Source organism: Onychostoma macrolepis, chromosome 21, assembly GCF_012432095.1.
Source record: "Onychostoma macrolepis isolate SWU-2019 chromosome 21, ASM1243209v1, whole genome shotgun sequence".
Taxonomy (NCBI): Eukaryota; Metazoa; Chordata; class Actinopteri; order Cypriniformes; family Cyprinidae; genus Onychostoma; species Onychostoma macrolepis.
In genome coordinates this window covers 6,855,069-6,874,960 of record NC_081175.1, presented here as the reverse complement: position 1 = coordinate 6,874,960, position 19,892 = coordinate 6,855,069, and the positions used below count along the sequence as shown (strand labels likewise).

General features: G+C 37.2%; 2 protein-coding genes across 5 annotated transcripts; one reads left to right on the top strand and one right to left on the bottom strand.

The window, feature by feature from the left end:
* Positions 1 to 65: 65 nt before the first annotated feature.
* cldn2 (claudin 2) lies at positions 66 to 4,123 on the bottom strand. 4 transcript variants are annotated; one of them, XM_058758676.1, is made up of 3 exons: positions 2,846 to 4,123; positions 2,531 to 2,573; positions 66 to 1,574 (listed from the first exon to the last, which is right to left on the bottom strand). In XM_058758676.1, exon 3 carries the CDS (start codon positions 1,516 to 1,518, stop codon positions 709 to 711), a length of 810 nt encoding a protein of 269 aa, XP_058614659.1. In that variant the 5' UTR covers positions 1,519 to 1,574; positions 2,531 to 2,573; positions 2,846 to 4,123; the 3' UTR covers positions 66 to 708. The 4 variants fall into 4 exon arrangements, with proteins under 4 accessions (XP_058614659.1, XP_058614661.1, XP_058614660.1 ...); XM_058758678.1 differs by having other exon boundaries at positions 2,543 to 2,573; XM_058758677.1 differs by lacking the exon at positions 2,531 to 2,573 and adding an exon at positions 2,433 to 2,493.
* Positions 4,124 to 11,855: 7,732 nt separating this feature from the next.
* ripply1 (ripply transcriptional repressor 1) lies at positions 11,856 to 19,892 on the top strand. Its single transcript, XM_058758679.1, has 5 exons — positions 11,856 to 14,797; positions 17,716 to 18,151; positions 18,242 to 18,320; positions 18,979 to 19,052; positions 19,227 to 19,892. The coding sequence occupies exons 2-5, from the start codon at positions 18,084 to 18,086 to the stop codon at positions 19,426 to 19,428; spliced, it is 423 nt and encodes a 140-aa protein (XP_058614662.1). The 5' UTR covers positions 11,856 to 14,797; positions 17,716 to 18,083; the 3' UTR covers positions 19,429 to 19,892.

The following is a 19,892-nucleotide window of genomic DNA, read 5'->3' as shown; positions in this document are numbered from 1 at the left end:
ACCCAGATCATCACATATTTATGATGTTGCTTCTGAGGAAGGAAGAGGAACATTATGATAGCTGTTGGCCTCTCTGACCTGCCTATTGAGAGATGTTTACTGTGTCTGCTGAGTAGAACAAAAATATGTTCTTTATGCTTTATGAAAAGAATTTGGGGCCAAAGACTAATAAACAACCCAAATCTTTATTTAGAAAGTGAATATGATCATTTAGTGCTCAAACTGAGTGCATATAAATTCAATAACAAAATTTATTAAAATTTAATTAACAAATTAAAACAATGTTAATAAAACAGTCATAAAAAACAATAACATTGCAAAATACTACATGTGAATAAAAAAAAAAAGTTCAAATGTTTAAGTGCACTTAAGGTTAACTGACACGGTGCTTTATGAGAGGGCAGCTGTCAAATATTAACTTTGCATATTTACATATGATTCTGTCGATTCATATTGAAACCCATCTTGGTTGTTTATTTAGAATTTTTGAACTTTCAAAAGAAGAACAGCAATGTCTGTTGACAAAAGAAACCAAAAGCAACTCATATTCTATTCAATCAAACACATTTGCTCTTTCTCTGGCAGTGTGTCCATTCCTCTTGACCCTTAATCCAGCATCCCGCCTATTATAAGAGTCTTTCAACAGTCCAAGTATTAATCACTTGAGTGCTTTTAGGAAAAATGGTACAGAACGACTAACACAAATCCTCAAACATAGCCTGTGACGTCATACCCGGCCGCTGTGTTCAGCCGAGCCGATTTCCTGGAATCCTGAGCTGGCATAGTGGAGTGGGTACTAGTATGGCTGTTAAGGGTCTGGTTCTTGTTGGCAAGGTTGGGGTTTGTGGTTGAATGTAGTGTGGCTGGATGGTAGGGCATCAAATGGGACGGTCCACGTGGTCCGGTGTGGTCAGGGTAGGGGTAATGGCGTCTGGTTCCCCTGCTACCGTCCAAATCGTCACAACAGGATGCACTCAACAGCCCTCCACCAAGCATGGACAAAAGCGAAGAAGCCAAGCCCACATATAGGCAGTCACCTATCTCAAACTTTAGGCTGGCTGGCATGTTCTGCATGTAGAAGGTCTGCACCACCTCATGGGTCTTCCAAGACACAGGGATCAACGACAAGAGCCCTGCCAGGAGGAAAAGGGAGCCACCTACCCCAGCCACCTTGCTCTTGTCTGAAGAGCCATCCATGCAGACGGTGCACTGCATGCCAACAGTGGATACCGCGCAGGCCATGACGGAAAAGATGGAGGAGATGACCATCATGGCTCTGGCTGCTTGTAGATCAGTGGTGAGCCCCAGAAGCGTGTTGTAGGTCTCACACTGGAAGGCTCCGGTGCTCTGGTACACACACTCCATCCATAGACCTTTCATGCTGACTACCGCCGTCACGATGTTGGGACCAACGTGTGCAGACGTTGCCCAATATGGCAGAAGAGTGGCTACAAATGTCCCAAGCATGCCAAAGAGGCCAAAAAAGAAACCCATCAACTCCAGCGCTGCTATCGCCATGTTGCCCACTGTATGAACGTGTTCTCCAAAAATTAAAAAAAACTTCTGGTTGATTACTGTAAAGGAAAATAATACACACTTTAGCTGAATAAATCTATTTGTCTCAGCTGAAGCAGTCCGTTTGTGAAAAAAAGTGTGCTTAATTGTAATGAATGTGCACTTGTAGTGTTAAAAGTATATTAAAACTGTGCTTAGAGATAACATATTAATAAATAAAATGCCACTTAGGTGTACTTAAAGAGAGAACACTTTCGTGACATTTGTCAACACACTTAAGTACACTTTTAGGAAGTGCACTTTGTAATCATGTCAAATTTAAAGGTTTTACTTTAAGTACATTTTAAATTACGATTTATCATGTATTAAAGAAGTACATTTATTTTGATGTGTTAACTGCTAGAATGCTTGTAAAGTACTTAGTATTATCATTTATAATGTAGTGTGTTATTCGATTTTACATTTAAACTTAATACATTTTAAATGCACTGAATTGCAACATCATTACAAATGTGTAATTACAAATATATTTGAATACATAACACAAGTTTCAACAGAAATTACATTAAAGTACATTTTAGTTTACTATAATCTCTTGTCAGTACATTCGGAAGTACCATATTTAAAAAATATATATATTATAAAATTACATATAAAGGTGTACTTTAGTCCTACTTATGTAAAAAAAAAAAAAAAGTTCAAATTGAAATCAATTTAACAAACTACATTAGTTAATTTACATTCAGTTCGAATCTAAGCATATTATTTTCATTAAAAAGTACTCCTTTTTAAAAAAGTATGCTAAAGTCTAATTCTTTTTCACAAGAGGGGCAAGTGCACTTACACTACATATGTTAATGAGTGAGATGTTTCCAGTAGTTCTTGTGTTCCCACAGTCCTTCTATTTGTGCTCCTACCATCTCTGTTGCTCTGTAGATATTATGAGCTGCCCCAGTCCATGTACACACACAGGCACCTCTAGAAAAGAGAAGTTAAAGATTGACTCGTTACTCACCCCAAAACTGACCTTTTCTGTGTTCATCCCAAAAACAAGGCCACTGTGGGAAAGGACAGCGTCAATCACAGCGAGTAAGTTAAGTGTTATTTGTTTTTTTTCAGGAGTGTAAAAATGACTCTATTAGACGCTACTAAATGTTTTGTGTTTATAACATTTAAATGTAATACTACAACGACACATTTTCATAATAGGCTATATATTATATTGTATGTATTAAACATACATCTATCACATGACTGCTAGCTGCTAGTTAGTGATTTTGCTTTTATACAACTAAAACAAGTAACAGTTAGTCGATATTGAGTAACTTACATTTTAATCCCAATATTGCCAGATACGTTGTCTATTTGTCTCCACCAACGAAAATATTTCAAAATAAGCCACAGCAGAAACAATTCACTCTAGCAGTGTTTCTGAATCAGTAAACGAATCGTTTGATTCGGAATGATTCAATGACTCGATCAAAGTACACAAATACTTAATACGCAAAAATCACACAAAATCACGTATCGATTCGCCGCATTCTGGCGACCAGAGCCGTTAAAAAAGACGTTTTTTTCAACGGCTCTGCTGACCATAGACTTAATAAATATTTTAAATAATCTATGCTGCTGACGACCAATCAGATATAATGACCGGAACTAGCCTAACTGTTGCATAAAATAAACACTAGCATTTAACTTAACGAAAAAAGGCTTACAGCACAAGCATACTTTTAAGGCAAAACAGTTCACAGAAAATGTAAATGAAAAAACAATAGTATTTTTTATATATAAATTAATAAATAGTAATTTATTAAAAGTGTAAACCAAACTATTATAATCCTGTCATAGACCAACTATTTGCCACATAGCAGAACATTGCTGTAAAGAACAGTTTGATTCATTCTTCTGTCTGATTTGCTCTGAAAACATTTGTATTTATTAGACAACAAACAATTACACATTAATATGCAGAAATTGCAGTGTAACAAACTTACAAATACTTAAACATACCTGGATAGATATTTCATAAAATCAACAAAAAGTGTGTCCTTTTGCAGAAATATCACATCACGGAATAGTGCGTGTGTGTGTGTGTGTGTGTGTGTGTGAGTACAGATACAGTTTGAGCAGGTTTCAGCTGAACCCTTGACTCAATCTCAGTTAAATCACCTCACTGTAATGAGATTATACCAATAATCCAGCCATTTACTGGAAGGGTCAACCATGAACCAGCAAAAACAATAGATTCATGTGACAAGGAAATGTTTGTCCACCGAAATTACTCTGCACATAACTTTGTAGCTTTAATTTATAATGCTTTCAGGTTGTAGGTACCAAATTGCACTAAAAGTAAAATAAACTATTGATATACTGATTTTATAGTTATTCTAAACTATAAATCAAATGAAATAACTTTTTAATAATATTATTCAAATTTGATAAATGTTATTAAAATGATTAAAGATTGATGAAATAAGACTGATATTTACACAGGCATCTACACTGGGTCACAGTGAGGTCTCTCGGGTCAGGGGTGAGATGTGTAGGTGCTGTAGTGGGAACGGGGATACTGTGTTTGGACCCGGAGGATGAGGTGCCAGTCCAGAGGGACAGCAGAGGAGCAGAGAGGGTGAGAGGAGTGTGTCTACTGAGGTGCCATCCACACACACCTCCACAAATGAGCTCAGAGGTGTGGAGATACACACAGTGCCGTATAGTCTGAGTCTGAACATTTATTCCCAAATCAACACCTACTTTGACTCGTATGAACTGAAGCTAGAGATAAACCCACTGAAATAATGAGTTACAGTATGCTATTTAATAAAATGCATTGGTAGGAGGAAACTAGATATAAATATCGGGGGGAAACTGAAAAAATCTGGTAAAAATGAATCAAAAATGACTTGACTTGAGAAATGAGAGAGTGTAGCAGAAATGAAAAGTCAGTCTTCTTTATAAGATATTGAACATCAACCCATATCATACAGCATATAAGCCAGTTTTCAGAGATGTCCCAAACCATCACCTTGTTGTTCTCACCACGTCGCTGTTGAACTCATTTGTGGAGGTGTGTGTGGATGACACCAGCCCTCACACCTTCATAGACACACTTCTCTCACCCTCACTTCTCTTCTGTTCTTTCCATGCTGACCCTAACTGACATGTACCAGGTTCCCACACCAGCACCTGCACGTTTCATCTCTAGACACACATTGATCCCACCATGACCTCATTTACATTTACAGTGAGGCAAAAAAGTATTTAGTCAGCCACCAATTGTGCAAGTTCTCCCACTTAAAAAGATGAGAAAGGCCTGTAATTTTCATCATAGGTATACCTCAACTATGAGAGACAAAATGAGAAGAAAAAAGGATTTTTAAAGAATTAATTGGTAAATTCCTCTGTAAAATAAGTATTTGGTCACCTACAAACAAGCAAGATTTCTGGCTCTCATAGACCTGTAACTTCTTCTTTAAGAGGCTCCTCTGTCCTCCACTCGTTACCTGTATTAATGGCATCTGTTTGAACTCGTTATCAGTATAAAAGACACCTGTCCACAACCTCAAACAGTCCAACTCCAAACTCCACCATGGCCAAGACCAAAGAGCTGTCAAAGGACACCAGAAACAAAATTGTAGACCTGCACCAGGCTGGGAAGACTGAATCTGCAATAGGTAAGCAGCTTGGTGTGAAGAAATCAACTGTGGGAGCAATTATTAGAAAATGGAAGACATACAAGACCACTGATAATCTCCTCGATCTGGGGCTCCACAAGATCTCACCCGTGGGGTCAAAATGATCACAAGAACTGTGAGCAAAAATCCCAGAACCACACGGGGACCTAGTGAATGACCTGCAGAGAGCTGGGACCAAAGTAACAAAGGCCTCAAATCCTGCAGTGTCCCCTGCTTAAGCCAGTACATGTCCGCCCGTCTGAAGTTTGCTAGAGAGCATTTGGATGATCCAGAAGAGGATTGGGAGAATGTCATATGGTCAGATGAAACCAAAATAGAACTTTTGGTAAAAACTCAACTTGTCGTGTTTGGAGGAGAAAGAATGCTGAGTTGCATCCAAAGAACACCATACCTACTGTGAAGCATGGGGTGGAAACATCATGCTTTGGGGCTGTTTTTCTGCAAAGGGACCAGGACGACTGATCCGTAAACGAAAGAATGAATCGCCATGTATCGTGAGATTTTGAGTGAAAACCTCCTTCCATCAGCAAGGGCATTGAAGATGAAACGTGGCTGGGTCTTTCAGCATGACAATGATCCCAAACACACCGCCTGGCAACGAAGGAGTGGCTTTGTAAGAAGCATTTCAAGGTCCTGGAGTGGCCTAGCCAGTCTCCAGATCTCAACCCCATCGAAAATCTTTGGAGGAGTTGAAAGTCCGTGTTGCCCAGCGACAGCCCCAAAACATTACTGCTCTAGAGGAGATCTGCATGGAGGAATGGGCCAAAATACCAGCAACAGTGTGTGAAGACTTACAGAAAACGTTTGACCTCTGTCATTGCCAACAAAGGGTATATAACAAAGTATTGAGATGAAATTTTGTTATTGACCAAATACTTATTTTCCACCATAATTTGCAAATAAATTCTTTAAAAATCCTACAATGTGATTTTCTGGATTTTTTTTTCTCATTTTGTCTCTCATAGTTGAGGTATACCTATAATGAAAATTACAGGCCTCTCTCATCTTTTTAAGTGGGAGAACTTGCACAATTGGTGGCTGACTAAATACTTTTTTGCCCCACTGTATCATATTTTGTATATTTATTTATATCTGATCACCACAAAACTATCAGTATTACTCATGCTGAACAAACCACTAACTGAGAAATTCATAAACTCTACACTGTTTGTGCTATGGACGCTGGATGAAGCTTCAAATCACAAAACTCAGAAATCCAAACACAATTTAAATGAAACAAATGAGTCAAAACAAATATGAATCGTGAGTTCACGATTATGCTATTAGTTTAGTGGTTATGCACTGGTTTTGCCTTACTTATCATATTTAATCTTTCATAATTTATTTCCTTTGATGTTAACATAATATGCATATAGGAAAGTTTTTCTCTGCACTTTAGGGATGGATAGATAGATAGATAGATATAATGTTTATCATCAGGAAAGCATTAGCTTTCACTGTTATGCTGATGATACTCAGCTCTATATTTCTTCGCGGCCCGGCGAAACACACTAAATTGAAAAACTAACGGAATGCATAGTCAATATAAAAAACTGGATGACGAGTAATTTCTGAAAAAAAACAGGTGTTAATTATCGGACCTAAAACCCCCACATAATAACTCAGAACACTGTCTAACACTTGATGGCTGCTCTGTCGATTCTTCATCATTAGTTAGAAACCTAGGTGTGCTATTTGATAGTAATTTTTCCTTTGACAGCCACATTTCTAGCATTTGTAAAACTGCATTTTTTCATCTTAAAAATATATCTAAATTGCTCTCAAAGTCAAATGCAGAAATGTTAATTCATCCATTTATGACCTTAAGGTTAGATTATTGTAATGCTTTATTGGGTGGTTGTTTCTGCAAGCTTAATAAACAAACTACAGTTGGTCCAAAATGCAGCAGCTAGAGTTCTTACTAGAACCAGGAAGTATGACCATATTAGCCCGGTTCTGTCAACACTGCACTGGCTCCCTATTAAACATCGTATAGATTTTAATATCTTGTTAATTACTTATATAGCCCTGAATGGTTTAGCTCCTCAGTACTTGAGCGAGCTCTTATCGCATTATTGAAGCTGCGTTCTCAAAACTCTGGCCATCTGATAGTACCTAGAATATCAAAATCAACTGCGGGCGGCAGAACCTTTTCCTATTTAGCACCCAAACTCTGGAACAATCTACCTAACACTGTTTGGGAGGCAGACACACTCTTACACATAACACACTAATACGCTTCTAATATTCAAATCCGTTAAAGGATTGTTAGGCTGCATTAATTAGGTCAACCAGAACCGGGAACACTTCCCATAACACCCGATGTACTTGTTACATTGTAAGAAGAATTGCATCTATGCTAATATTAGGCTGTTTCTTTCTTATTCCGAGATCACCGTAGATGGTCACTGCAGTCACCCGGATCCAGATCAGATGGTGGATCAGCACCTAGAAATGACCTCTACAGCCCTGAACGTCAGCGGAGATCAGGACACCCAGATGAACCCCAGAGACAGATCCCCAGTGAAGACCCTGTCTCCTAGACGACCATCGGGACAAGACCTCGGGAACCAGATGAGTCCTTTACACAATCTGACATGGCTGTGGTTGGAATTGAACTGCATTCAATAATGAAATGCCTTTAACTGAAAATTGAGTGTTTAATCTTGTCATTTTACATTATTGACACTATTTTCCTATTCTGATATTGGAAAGTTGCAGGACGGACAGACAGGTAGATAGATAGATAGATAGATAGATAGATAGATAGATAGATAGATAGATAGATAGATAGATAGATAGATAGATAGATGATTGTTTTTAGTGTTCAGTGACACATGATCCTAGAAATCCTAGATCCTAGATTTGGTAGTCAAGAAATGTTTCTTATTATTATCAATGTTGAAAACAGTTGTGCAGATTCATATTTTTGAGGAAACCTGATTTAATTTGTTTCAAGATTCTTTGATTAATACAAAGCTCAAAAGAACAGCATTTATTTGAAATAGAGATCTATTGTAACATTTTAAACGTCTTTACAGTCAGTTTTGATCAATGTAATGCACCTTTTCTGAATAAAAGTATTAATTTATAATATTAATTAAACTCACAATATATTGCACCTGTATATATTTTAAATGAATTTAAAACTTTTTTCTAGCTAATTTTTCCCCTTAGAACAGACCTGTAACCTTCCATTTGAGAACCACAGTTTTCCCCTGTATTACCAATTAATTGCATTCTATTGCTAAACACTAATAAATCAGCATTTATTTGTCCTTATCTAGGCATTTGCCAGGGCTTAGCACCCTATTACTCAAGAACACAACCTAATCCTGAAAACTCTGTTGGTTGTGTTCTTTATCTAAACTATCTCTTTGACCTCAAATACTGGTCACAAAAACTTTCATGGCTTTGTGTAACAGAAAAACTGTTGAAACAAAGGGTAATGGAATGTGTAGCCTACATCTGAGGTCAGCGTCCAGGTCAAGAATATGTAGGTGCTGATGTGGGAATGGCCGCCCTGGCTCCGTGTCTTGACCTGGGCATGTGTGTCGGAGCAGAAAGTGAGCAGAATGGCCATGAGCTGTAGTGTGAAGGCTGGTGTCACCTCAACACCTCCTCAGATAAGATCATGAGAGGTGTGAGAAGCACATGAGTGAACAGGGTCACTAGACGGTCGTTGCTTAAAGCATTGTTGGTTAACGGTTTACACAGTGATAGAAATCATAAATATTAATGCAATCATGATATCACACTTAAGCTACAAAGTTCAATAAGTTTGCCTTGCTCTACGCCAGGGGTGCCCAATAGGTCGATCGCTTTAGGTCAGTGGTTCTCAATGTTCATAACTGAACGGCAGCTCAACCGCTCTATGAGCATGAGATACGCAAACTAGCTCTCAGCTGGATAAAAGAAGCCAGTGTCACACTAGTAGCCTAAAGTTTTAATGGATGACGATTGTAATCAAGGTAAAGATGATTACAGTGACATACAGGACCGTGCTTTAGACGCGCGTTGTGTCCGTCATTTGATGCGCAAACGAACCGTGTGTGTGCGAGCTCGGTGCACTGATCACTAACATCATATTTCTGCTTGGATACAGCTCAGTATATTCACGTAATTGAATACAGCGAGTGTTTTATAACGGATGCTCGCGTGTTTTGCAGAAGTTTGTGAGGATCAGTGGTGTTCAGGTACATACGGGCATCAAACGCTCCAAACAGCTCGTTCTGAGGAACTAATCACTGTGGCGTCGAGTCACCTTCAGAATATACATATTTTTACATACTTTTAAGTTGTGTAGAATATCAGTGAGATGTTTGCGAAGTATGTTTGCAAAAAAATAACATGGAATGTTTAAATCTATCTTGAATTTGCTTTGTTTAAAAAAAACTTACATGAGGTTTTAGTGAATAGAAAAGTTTGTGTCACGTGTTTGAGTTCCTGTTTGTCCTTATTTGGTTTAGTTCCTGTTCTAATTATTAGTTAATCACCTTCAGTCTGTTTACCTCAGTTTATTAATCATCTCGTTTGCGCCTTTGCTTTGCCTGTTCTTTATAAGCCTTCAGTTTCTGTTGCTTTGTCTCGGATTTATGTTTTTTTTTTTGTTTTTGTTTTTTGTTTGTTTTGTTCCCCAATGGTCCACGTGTGTTGATGTTTATTAAAAGTAGGCTATCTCTTTGTTTATTTCTGCCTCGTGCGCCTTCCAAGACCGCAGTATTGATTTGGAGTTAAAAAGGTTGAGAACCACTGCTTTGGGTAAATGCAGGCACAGTTCTATGGGGATACTAAGAATTTAACATTATTTTATTATTAATATTTTTTTAATTAAATTAAATGAATTCAATATAAAGATACATCCCAACAAGCCTTTTTATTTAGGCCTATTTATTTTATATATTATTTATTTTTCACTTGGTAGATCTTGGTGAATTTCTCATTTGAAAAGTAGATCCCCACACAAAAAAGTGTGGGCACCCCTGCTCTACGCCATATATGGCAGAAAATATATATATTTTTGTGGCCAAAATACATTTGAAATATCCTAAACATATGATGTTCAATGAAATATATTTTTGAAATGGTTTCAACCTTCATTTACCAAAATATTTCTAAATGTTTTTTTTTTTATATTGTATTTTGATTAATGTATCTTCAACATTTATGCTTAATATTTAAATATATATTTAAAATATATATTTTCAAAAAATACAAAAAATGGATAAAAAATGTATCTTTCTCTGTTATTGGTTATTTCTTAGCCGAGGCAAATCTAGTACCATTTTTACACTGCACTTCAGCGCTTTTCCTGGTGAGAAATTTATTAATAATATTACACTCAAAAATAAAGGTTCCAAAAGAGGGCTTTGGTACCATAGAAGCTTTTTTGCTCTCAAGTTTTTTCCTAGTGTGAAGAACATTTTTTTGAAAAAAACTTTTTCCACAATAATAAAAACATTTTATTCAATGAAAAAGAGCCGTGGATGTTAAAGGTTCTTCAGGGAACCACAGGTATCAATAAAGAACCTGTATTTTTAAGAATGAAATTTCTCAATTAATTATTCTAAAATAGCTAATGATATTTTGACAATGAATTTCATTATTGACTAGCTTGGTTTATGTGAAATTGCATGGACCATATTCATCAGTGATGTAACTTCATCTATCTATCTATCTATCTATCTATGGGTCTACTGTACATCTGTATCTATATTTAAATTTCGAGAAATAGTGATACAAATTATGCTAATAGGTTATCATAACACTATTTCCTCAGAAATTGTTTAACTATAAAATAATAATTATATGGTAACACTATACCAGTTCTTACTTTTAACTATAACCCGAATGTTGGGACGTTTTTTTTTTATTTGATTAAAATGAAAACTAAAAGAATTTCAAATCACATGAGCCAATATTTATTCACAATAGAACATAGAGAACACAACAAATGTTTAAACTGAGAAATTTTACAATTTTATGCACAAAATAGCTCATTTAAAATTTGATGCTTGCTACAGGTCTCAAAATAGTTGGGACGGGGGCATGTTTACCATAGTGAAGCATCTCCTCTTCTTTTCAAAACAGTTTGAAGACGTCTGGGCATCGAGGTTATGAGTTTCTGGAGTTTTGGTGTTGGAATTTTGGTCCCATTCTTGCCTGATATAGGTTTCCAGCTGCTGAAGAGTTTGTGGTCGTCTTTGATGTATTTTTCGTTTAATAATGTGCCAAATGTTCTCTACAGGTGAAAGATCTGGACTGCAGGCAGGCCAATTCAGCACCCGGACTCTTCTACTACGAAGCCATGCTGTTGTAATAGCTGCAGTATGTGGTTTTGCGTTGTCCTGCTGAAACACACAAGGCCTTCCCTGAAATACATGTTGTCTGGAGGGGAGCAAATGTTGCTCTAAAACCTTTATATAACTTTCAGCATTCATAGTGCCTTCCAAAACATGCAAGCTGCCCATACCGTATGCACTTATACACCCCCATATCATCAGAGATGCTGGCTTTTGAACTGAATGCTGATGACACACTGGAAGGTCTCCCTCCTCTTTAGCCCGGAGGACACGATTTCCATGATTTCCAACAAGAATGTCAAATTTGGACTCGTCTGACCATAGAACACTTTTCCACTTTGAAACAGTCCATTTTAAATGAGCCTTGGCCCACAGGACACAACGGCGCTTCTGGACCATGTTCACATATGGCTTCCTTTTTGCATGATAGAACTTTAGTTGGCATCTGCAGATGGCACGGTGGATTGTGTTTACCGACAGTGGTTTCTGGAAGTATTCCTGGGCCCATTTAGTAATGTCAATGACAGAATCATGCCGATGAGTAATGCAGTGTCGTCTGAGGTCCCGAAGACCACGGGCATCCAACAAAGGTCTTCAGCCTTTTCCCTTACGCACAGAGATTTCTCCTGTTTCTCTGAATCATTTGATGATGTTATGCACTGTAGATGATGAGATTTGCAAAGCCTTTGCAATTTGACGTTGAGGAACATTGTTTTTAAAGTATTCCACAATCTTTTTACGCACTCTTTCACAGATTGGAGAGCCTCTGCCCATCTTTACTTCTGAGAGACTCTGCCTCTCTAAGACATCCCTTTTATAGCTAATCATGTTACAGACCTGATGTCAATTAACTTAATTAGTCGCTAGATGTTCTCCCAGCTGAATCTTTTCAAAATGTCTTTTTCAGCCCTTTGTTGCCCCCGTGCCAACTTTTTTGAGACCTGTGGCAGGCATCAAATTTGAAATGAGCTCATTTAGTGGATAAAAGTGTAAAATTTCTCTGTTCAAACATTTATGTTCTCTATGTTCTATTATGAATAAAATATTGGCTCATGGGATTTGAAAGTCTTTTAGTTTTCATTTTATTCAAATTTAAAAAACATCCCAACATTTCCGGAATTCGGGTTGTATTAGCATGCATATTACTAGCATATTGACTGTTTATTAGTATTTATAAATCACATATTAATACCTTATTCTGCATGACCATCCCTCTTACTCCATACCTAAAATTACAACTACCTTACTAACTATTAATAAGAGTCAAATTAGGAGTTTATTGAGGCAAAAGTTGTAGTTATTAATAGTGAGAATTGGTCCCCAATTATACTTATAATTCTTTATATTTATTCTATACAATAAATTCAGTTTGAGACAGTCTGCCATGCTTCTAAACTGCTCTGGGTTAAAGCAGGTGTTTATTTGTGTGTAGGTGCGGATGTGGGAACAGTGATGCAGGTTCTGCTACATGTACTGTGTGTAACTGGGTGCCAGTGGAGAGAGCAGAGAGGGTGAGAGAGGTGTCATCCACACACCGCCTCAGATGAGAGCAGAGGTGTGATGCTTGTGTAGACGTGAGAATGACTGGGTCACTGGAATGAACATCATTGGACACTCTGACCCTGAGCAAAGGTCAACCTTATTATGGAAGATCATAAGCATTATAATAATGTCATTGACCTTTGTCAGGGTCACACTATATTTACATTTTGACAGGAGTGATTTGCACTGTAGTTCATCAACATGCCAATTGTTAAGCTGAGAAATCATCTTCCCAAAGAAACTTTCAGTAGACAAACACTCCATGAAACAGTTTTGAAAGTTGTGAGTTTTGAAAATTATGCGATCTAACGTTATACAGTATTGTGAAGACTGTAGTCTATCCTTCACAGCCTGGTTTTCATTAACATAAAGTTCAATATGGCATCTGCCCTGACTAAAGTCTATGATAATCTAATAATGTCATCCAGGTTCTGAATCAAATGTGCAATTTCTCTGAGATGTTTAACTTATAATGACTTTTTGCACACAAAAGAAGAAATTATTTTTAAAAATGAACATTCATTCATCATTCACCATAATTATCCCCATAATTATCACTATTTTGTTCTTTCCGTGGAACACAAAAGTAAATGTTCTGAAGAATGTTCTTATTGCTCTTTCTCATACAATGAACATACATTGTAACCATTCCAAAAAGAATGAAAAAAGTATTATAAAACTACCATAAATTTAATCCATATAACTTGCATTATATATTCCAAAATCCCCTGAAGGTTTTTGTGAGGAACACACAGAATTTCAGTTGTTCTTTGTGAGATTCCAGTTAACTCTTAACCTCATTATTGTGGCTTTAAAGTTAAAAGTATTGCTTGCACATCTGTGTTTTGACACACATAAAACTAGTGATCTTTGATGTCATTGTTGGCACCATGTATGAATATCTGTAGTCACCAGCATTTTTGAGTGAACCATTCTCTCACTGCAGCTGGCTAAAACACAAATAAATAAAAACTATAAAACATAAAATAATCATTACAAACATTATCTGACAAAAAAAATAAATAAATAAATAAAATAATTAATTAAAATAAAACATTAGGTTGAATGATTGTGTTCATATGGTTCAAAAGGATCCTAAAAACAAAGGATTTCAGCAGTTAATCATTTTGAGCAGACGGACTGCCCCCTATTGGAGATTTTTCTAATTACATTAACTTCATTCACTGTGGCTTTCATTAAGCTTCAGGCCTCTGTCATTCTACTGTTAAATGAATGATGAATGTGCATCAGTGAGGTTCAGAGTTGAGAGGTGAGAATGTTGGTGCTGATGTGGGAACACTGATGCTGGTCCTGGAACATGGACGGAGCAGAAGAGAGGGTGAGAGAAGTGTGCTCATGAGGTGTGAGTGCTGGTGTCAGCCTCAGATGAGAGCAGAGGTGTGATGCTTGTGTAGACGTGAGAATGACTGGGTCACTGGAATGAACATCGCTGGACACTCTGACCCTGAGAAAAGGTCAGCTGTACCATGAGATATTTGATAACATCGATTTAAAAATGCTAACTGTTTTACTGTGAGTTTTCTGAATTAGTACATTTATTAGATTAGATATAGTTTTGCATTTATGTTGAGTCAATTAAACAGACCCATTCAAATTTGTTTAAGCGTGAAAAGGTAATTTACCTAATTTTATTCACAGGATGTTGGTAACATTTGTTAAACACTCTAAATTGGACTTTTTCACTTCACTAGTCAGATGACAGGAGACATGCATCAGTAGGTAAGGAAGCAGCTCTAGTTCATTTGTTGGGGGTCAAGAGTTAATAGCGCTGTTTTGCCTTACAGGCAACTAAACTAATCTGAAATGCTTATAGTTGCACAAAAAATGCAGTTTTACTGTATCAAAAAGGTCTTAATTGACAATGCATCTAAAGAATCTTCTGTAATAATAATGCTATTGGCTCTTGACTGGTTTACAATGAGGAATGTTGGCCCTTTAGAGGGCCAATGAAGGGTCTGTAGCTTTAAGAAAAGCAATCAACACCGATTGCTTAAGCACTGTATTTTATGCAATAGTTTAAGGTTTGCTTGAAACTGACAATGTTGTGAACGCTGAAGTAATACTGCATCAGTCAAGTAACTATTTAAATATAAAAAGGCAAGTGAAATATTTAAAAAGAAGGCATTATTTGATTTATATAATTTTGTACATGAAAGTAATTAGTTTTTAATGTTTTTTTTTTTTTTAATTTTACGTCAGAATACAAACTGCAAAAAATGTAAAAGACAAATATACAAATGCAAACAAAAATATTTTCCAGTTATTTCCTCATGTAGTTTAAATTAAGTTTCACCATTATTCAAATCACACAAGTGAGTTTATTATTTAAAAAGGCAAGTGAACTATTTCAAAAGGAGGCATTGCAACAGCAGTGTGTTTTTTAGTAAATCAGATGTGAGAAATCGGTTAACATTTAAATAAGCCATGGAATTTCCTCTGAAATAATCCATTACGTGTATTTTGGAATTTACCAGTGCTGTGATCTAAATGATTAAGTCAATCTTGGCTTGAGGGAAAGGTTATGTGCCGGTCACTGCATTATTAAAATATTTTCTTTCTAAAATATAACTTCATCAGACCAATCAATCAATCAGAACATTAAAAGAAATACTTTTTAACCCAGTTTGCTGACGCTAACCTTAAAATATACAGTTTAAACAGACACTTTAGTGTCATGTATTAGTCACATATCAGTTCATATCTTTCATAAAAAAGAAAGACAAAAGAAATGTATTTGACTCTGCAGTACTTAATCACAAGAACAAGACAAAACAACAAATCACAGATCTTCACTTTTGTTGAATTCTTGGGGAGAACTGATATATAATGCGTGCTCTAACTAATCCATTTCTTGTTATTTTAAATTAAAGATTCGTGTTGACTTGCTTAAAAAAACACATTGGTCAGGCTTGGGGAGCAGTGGGCTGGTGATTACTGACATTCCTGACCATGGGGGAGAAGATTTTTTAAGAGCCGGTAGTGGCAGGGGGTTTCCAAGACTCTGAGATCAGCAAATGTTAAAACAGACTGGGACTAGACAGACCCCCATAAGCCAGAACACTCCCAAATGAACAGAATAAACAACATACCGACCTCTTATTGCCACCCTCACTGTCTGCTGCTCTGTGCTTCAGTTTCTTAGATCTATCTATCTATCTATCTTTCTATCTTTCTTTCTTTCTTTCTTTCTTTCTTTCTATCCATCTATCTATCTATCTATCTATCTATCTATCTATCTATCTATCTATCTATCTATCTTTCTTTCTATCTATCTATCTATCTATCTATCTATCTATCTATCTTTCTTTCTTTCTATCCATCTATCTATCTATCTATCTATCTATCTATCTATCTATCTATCTATCTATCTATCTATCTATCTATCTATCCATCCTTTGATCCTTTAAATTACTTTAATTGGTGTAATCTGTGGGCTATAGATTAGACTCCTATATTTTATAGCCTATCTCATGACTTTAAGGAAATTAACTTTTTCCCATCTATCTGCAAGACTACGTTTGTCCGTCACATCGTTTTCTAATTAGATTAAAGTGAACGAAAACACAATCGTTAATTGATTCATTGCATTATCTGTTATCTCAACTGTGTGTTTAAGCAATTGCTCGCCGCTATCTTGAGTTGTCCATTTGTGCCTTTTGCCTGACTCGGGTCAGTTTGCTGGCCCTATAGGAGGTCGGAGTGACGCAGTCTAGCAAATTTGCTCCTCCAAATGGAGCGTCGAAGTCCATCAAGCCCCTATTAGGACCTCATTAAATTCGCTTAGTGAGATATTTTGCACCCTTCTTAACGGGCTGAAGTGTGAACGCGTGCTTTTAGACAAACAGCGCGAGACGCCCTCGAACTGACCGCGGATCGGCTTTAGTTCTTAAGCTTTTGGTGACTCCTGCAAGTGTTTAAGTTAGCAGCTGTTTTAAGGTCAGTTTTTGAAGGAGCCACAGACCGCAGAGACGGCTCATTAGAAAATCAAAATAAAAGTAGGCGACTCTACGTCATTCAAAGAAAATTATGTTTTTTAAAGGTTATTTTAAGATAATCATTTTCAACATTTAACAAACTGTTACAATCTTAAGGTAAAAAAAATAAAAAAATAAAAATAGCCTATAGGTCTGTGTTGGGCAGTTATACCTTTAAAAGAAGAGCGTTTACAGTCAGCCCATGCTACTATGATGTTTATTATTAGCCTATAGCCTAATAAAAAAGAGATTAGAATTTAGAGAATACATTTCTACAGTCGGTTGCTGTAGCTACAAAAACGGGTAAATAAACGGGTAAAAGTAGTATAGCCTAATTCAATAAGATGACTTCGGTAGTGTTTTTATTGATTCATTTTATTTACATAATTTCATAATTTTAACAAAAACCCAGGGGACAGAACTTAAAATCTAAAAAAAAACAAAAACAACAACGAATAAATAGGCCTACAAAGAATTAATAATAACGTTGTATTTCTCTAGATAAGTAAGGATAGGGCACACATTTTGGGTTTTATGTAGCCTATGGTTTGATCACGCCTGCGTAGTCCTAATTAATGTAGCCTCGAAATCTTATAACTAACTAACTAGCCTATATTATATATGGCTCCACTCCTGTGTCGCCCCCCGTCGTCTTTCTCGCAGATGGTGTGTAAGTTTGCCCCTCCGTGTTGTTGCAAAAACCTCACGGTACCAGATTTCTCACCCTCACGCTGGGGCGCACTGTTTATACAACTGGAGAAGTCTTCACACCAAAATGTCCATAGCAGTCTCTATCCCCATCATTTGGCAAACAGCACCAAACCCCCTCTTAAAACAACCTCGGATCATTTGGCATCGGCACCATCGTCCAGCCCCGCCCCTGCAGCTCCAGCTCCATAAAACCCCCGAGAGCGACTCTCCTTCATTCATTCGCTTCCCTCCGGAGGATAACGACTCATCCAAGGCGTCCATCGCTCGGCGATCTTCCAAAACAGGACTACTTGGGAATATCGCCCAGCAAAAAAAGAGAAATGAATTCTGTGTGCGTCTCCGCTCCACTTTACAATACAATGAAGACTGACATCCAGCAGTCTAGCAGGTGAGCATTCTATTCTGTTCTATTCTATTCTTTATTTAGAGGTTACCTTTTAGATGCTCATCTAAAATATTACTGTCATTCGATCCACAGCCCAGCTTCCCTGTGGAGACCGTGGCTCATGACAAGAAAGGATGCACAAACTGAATGCCGGAGAACCAAGTTGGCTTGTGTAAGTTTTTTTCCACCACTGCAATTCTAATATTTCAATAGAATTTCCATCTGTTTGGCTATATGAATGTTATTAAGCTCAGAAAACACATGGTACCGTTGTGAACTCCTGTAGTGCTATTTATTAGGCTGATTCAACCTAACAGCACAGAAAATTTCAATTTGTTGTATGGCATACATTTTTTTTTTTTTTTAGAGCAGCAGGTAGATTTAGGGTGACAGACAAGCATGTGGTGAGCATTAGGCAGCAGATTGTGTGACTGTGGAGGTGTTTCATTGACACCAAGCCATTCAGTGACGCAAAGGCAAACTGAGCAGCTCTAGCGCTGAGACACTTAGCCATATGGCACCACTGTCTGAGTGTGAACACTGAGTCTGTGCCCAGAGACGAGGTGTAGGGGAAAACAGCTCCCAGAGAGCAAGCGATCGCTTGCCAAGATTTAAGCAGACACCTCTAGGTTTGGGAAAGGGAGTTGGAGCCAGTTTCCCACAAACACTTTAGCCTGACACCCGCCATGTCACAGCTTTTGCATCCTGCCCAGGGTGTTTTACACCCACGAAGCTGGCAGTGATATCACCTCATAAACACTGGACAGGAAGCATTGTTTGAGTTGTGTTTCATGCATGTGGTCTTACACGTCTTTTCCCACTCTTTCCAGCCTTACTCCAGGCCAGAAGTGCCCAGTAACACTACAACAGATGGCAAAATGCAGTCTTTCCAGCACCCTGTCAGGTCAGTGAGCATTTAATTTTGCTTGAGCAATGGTTTTGTTTTATAACATGCTTTTATTTTGGCTCTAAAACCCTAATCCGTTCCAAATAAGGCTTATTTTACCATGCTAAAAAATGCATTTCCGTGCTCTGTTTGCGTAGTTTGTATTTACCCATTTATTTCTTCATACTTTAGGCTGTATTGGCCCAGATCGAAATCCTATGACTACCTCTTCAGCGATGGCGAGGCCCTGCTCAGAAATTTCCCAGTGCAGGCCACCATAAACTTCTATGATGAGTCAGACAGCGAGGAAGAGGAGGACAGCTGTGATGAAGATGACGACAGCGACGCTGAGGAGTGTCTTAAACTTAACAGTCACTTCACCAGTTACAACTGAATGTTCATCCTCACCCGTTTTTGCAGTGACTTTACGCTGAGGAAAAGATCATAAATTTAACATCAACACTGGATAATGTCGCATCGTGCACTATTAGAGAAGTCATGCCATCAATAATTCAGTGCATGGACATGGTGTTTCTTATGAGCATCTAGAGCACAACCAGAGTGATTTTACTGATTGTTTTATGCAGGAAACATCAAATACATGAATGCAGATTCAGATATGTCTTGCATAAAAGTAATTCCTGTTAAACACAGTGAAAATGCAATCCCACATTGGGAAATGTTTTTTTCAGAGCAATCTCAGGGTTCTTATCTTCTTTTGTATATAAAATTTTATTTGTATTCTATTACCCATCCCTAATTTAATAATATGATTTGTGTATATATATATATATATATGTATTTATGGCATATTTTTTTTACTTTTGTACTTTTGATTTAAAATAAAATCTATATTTA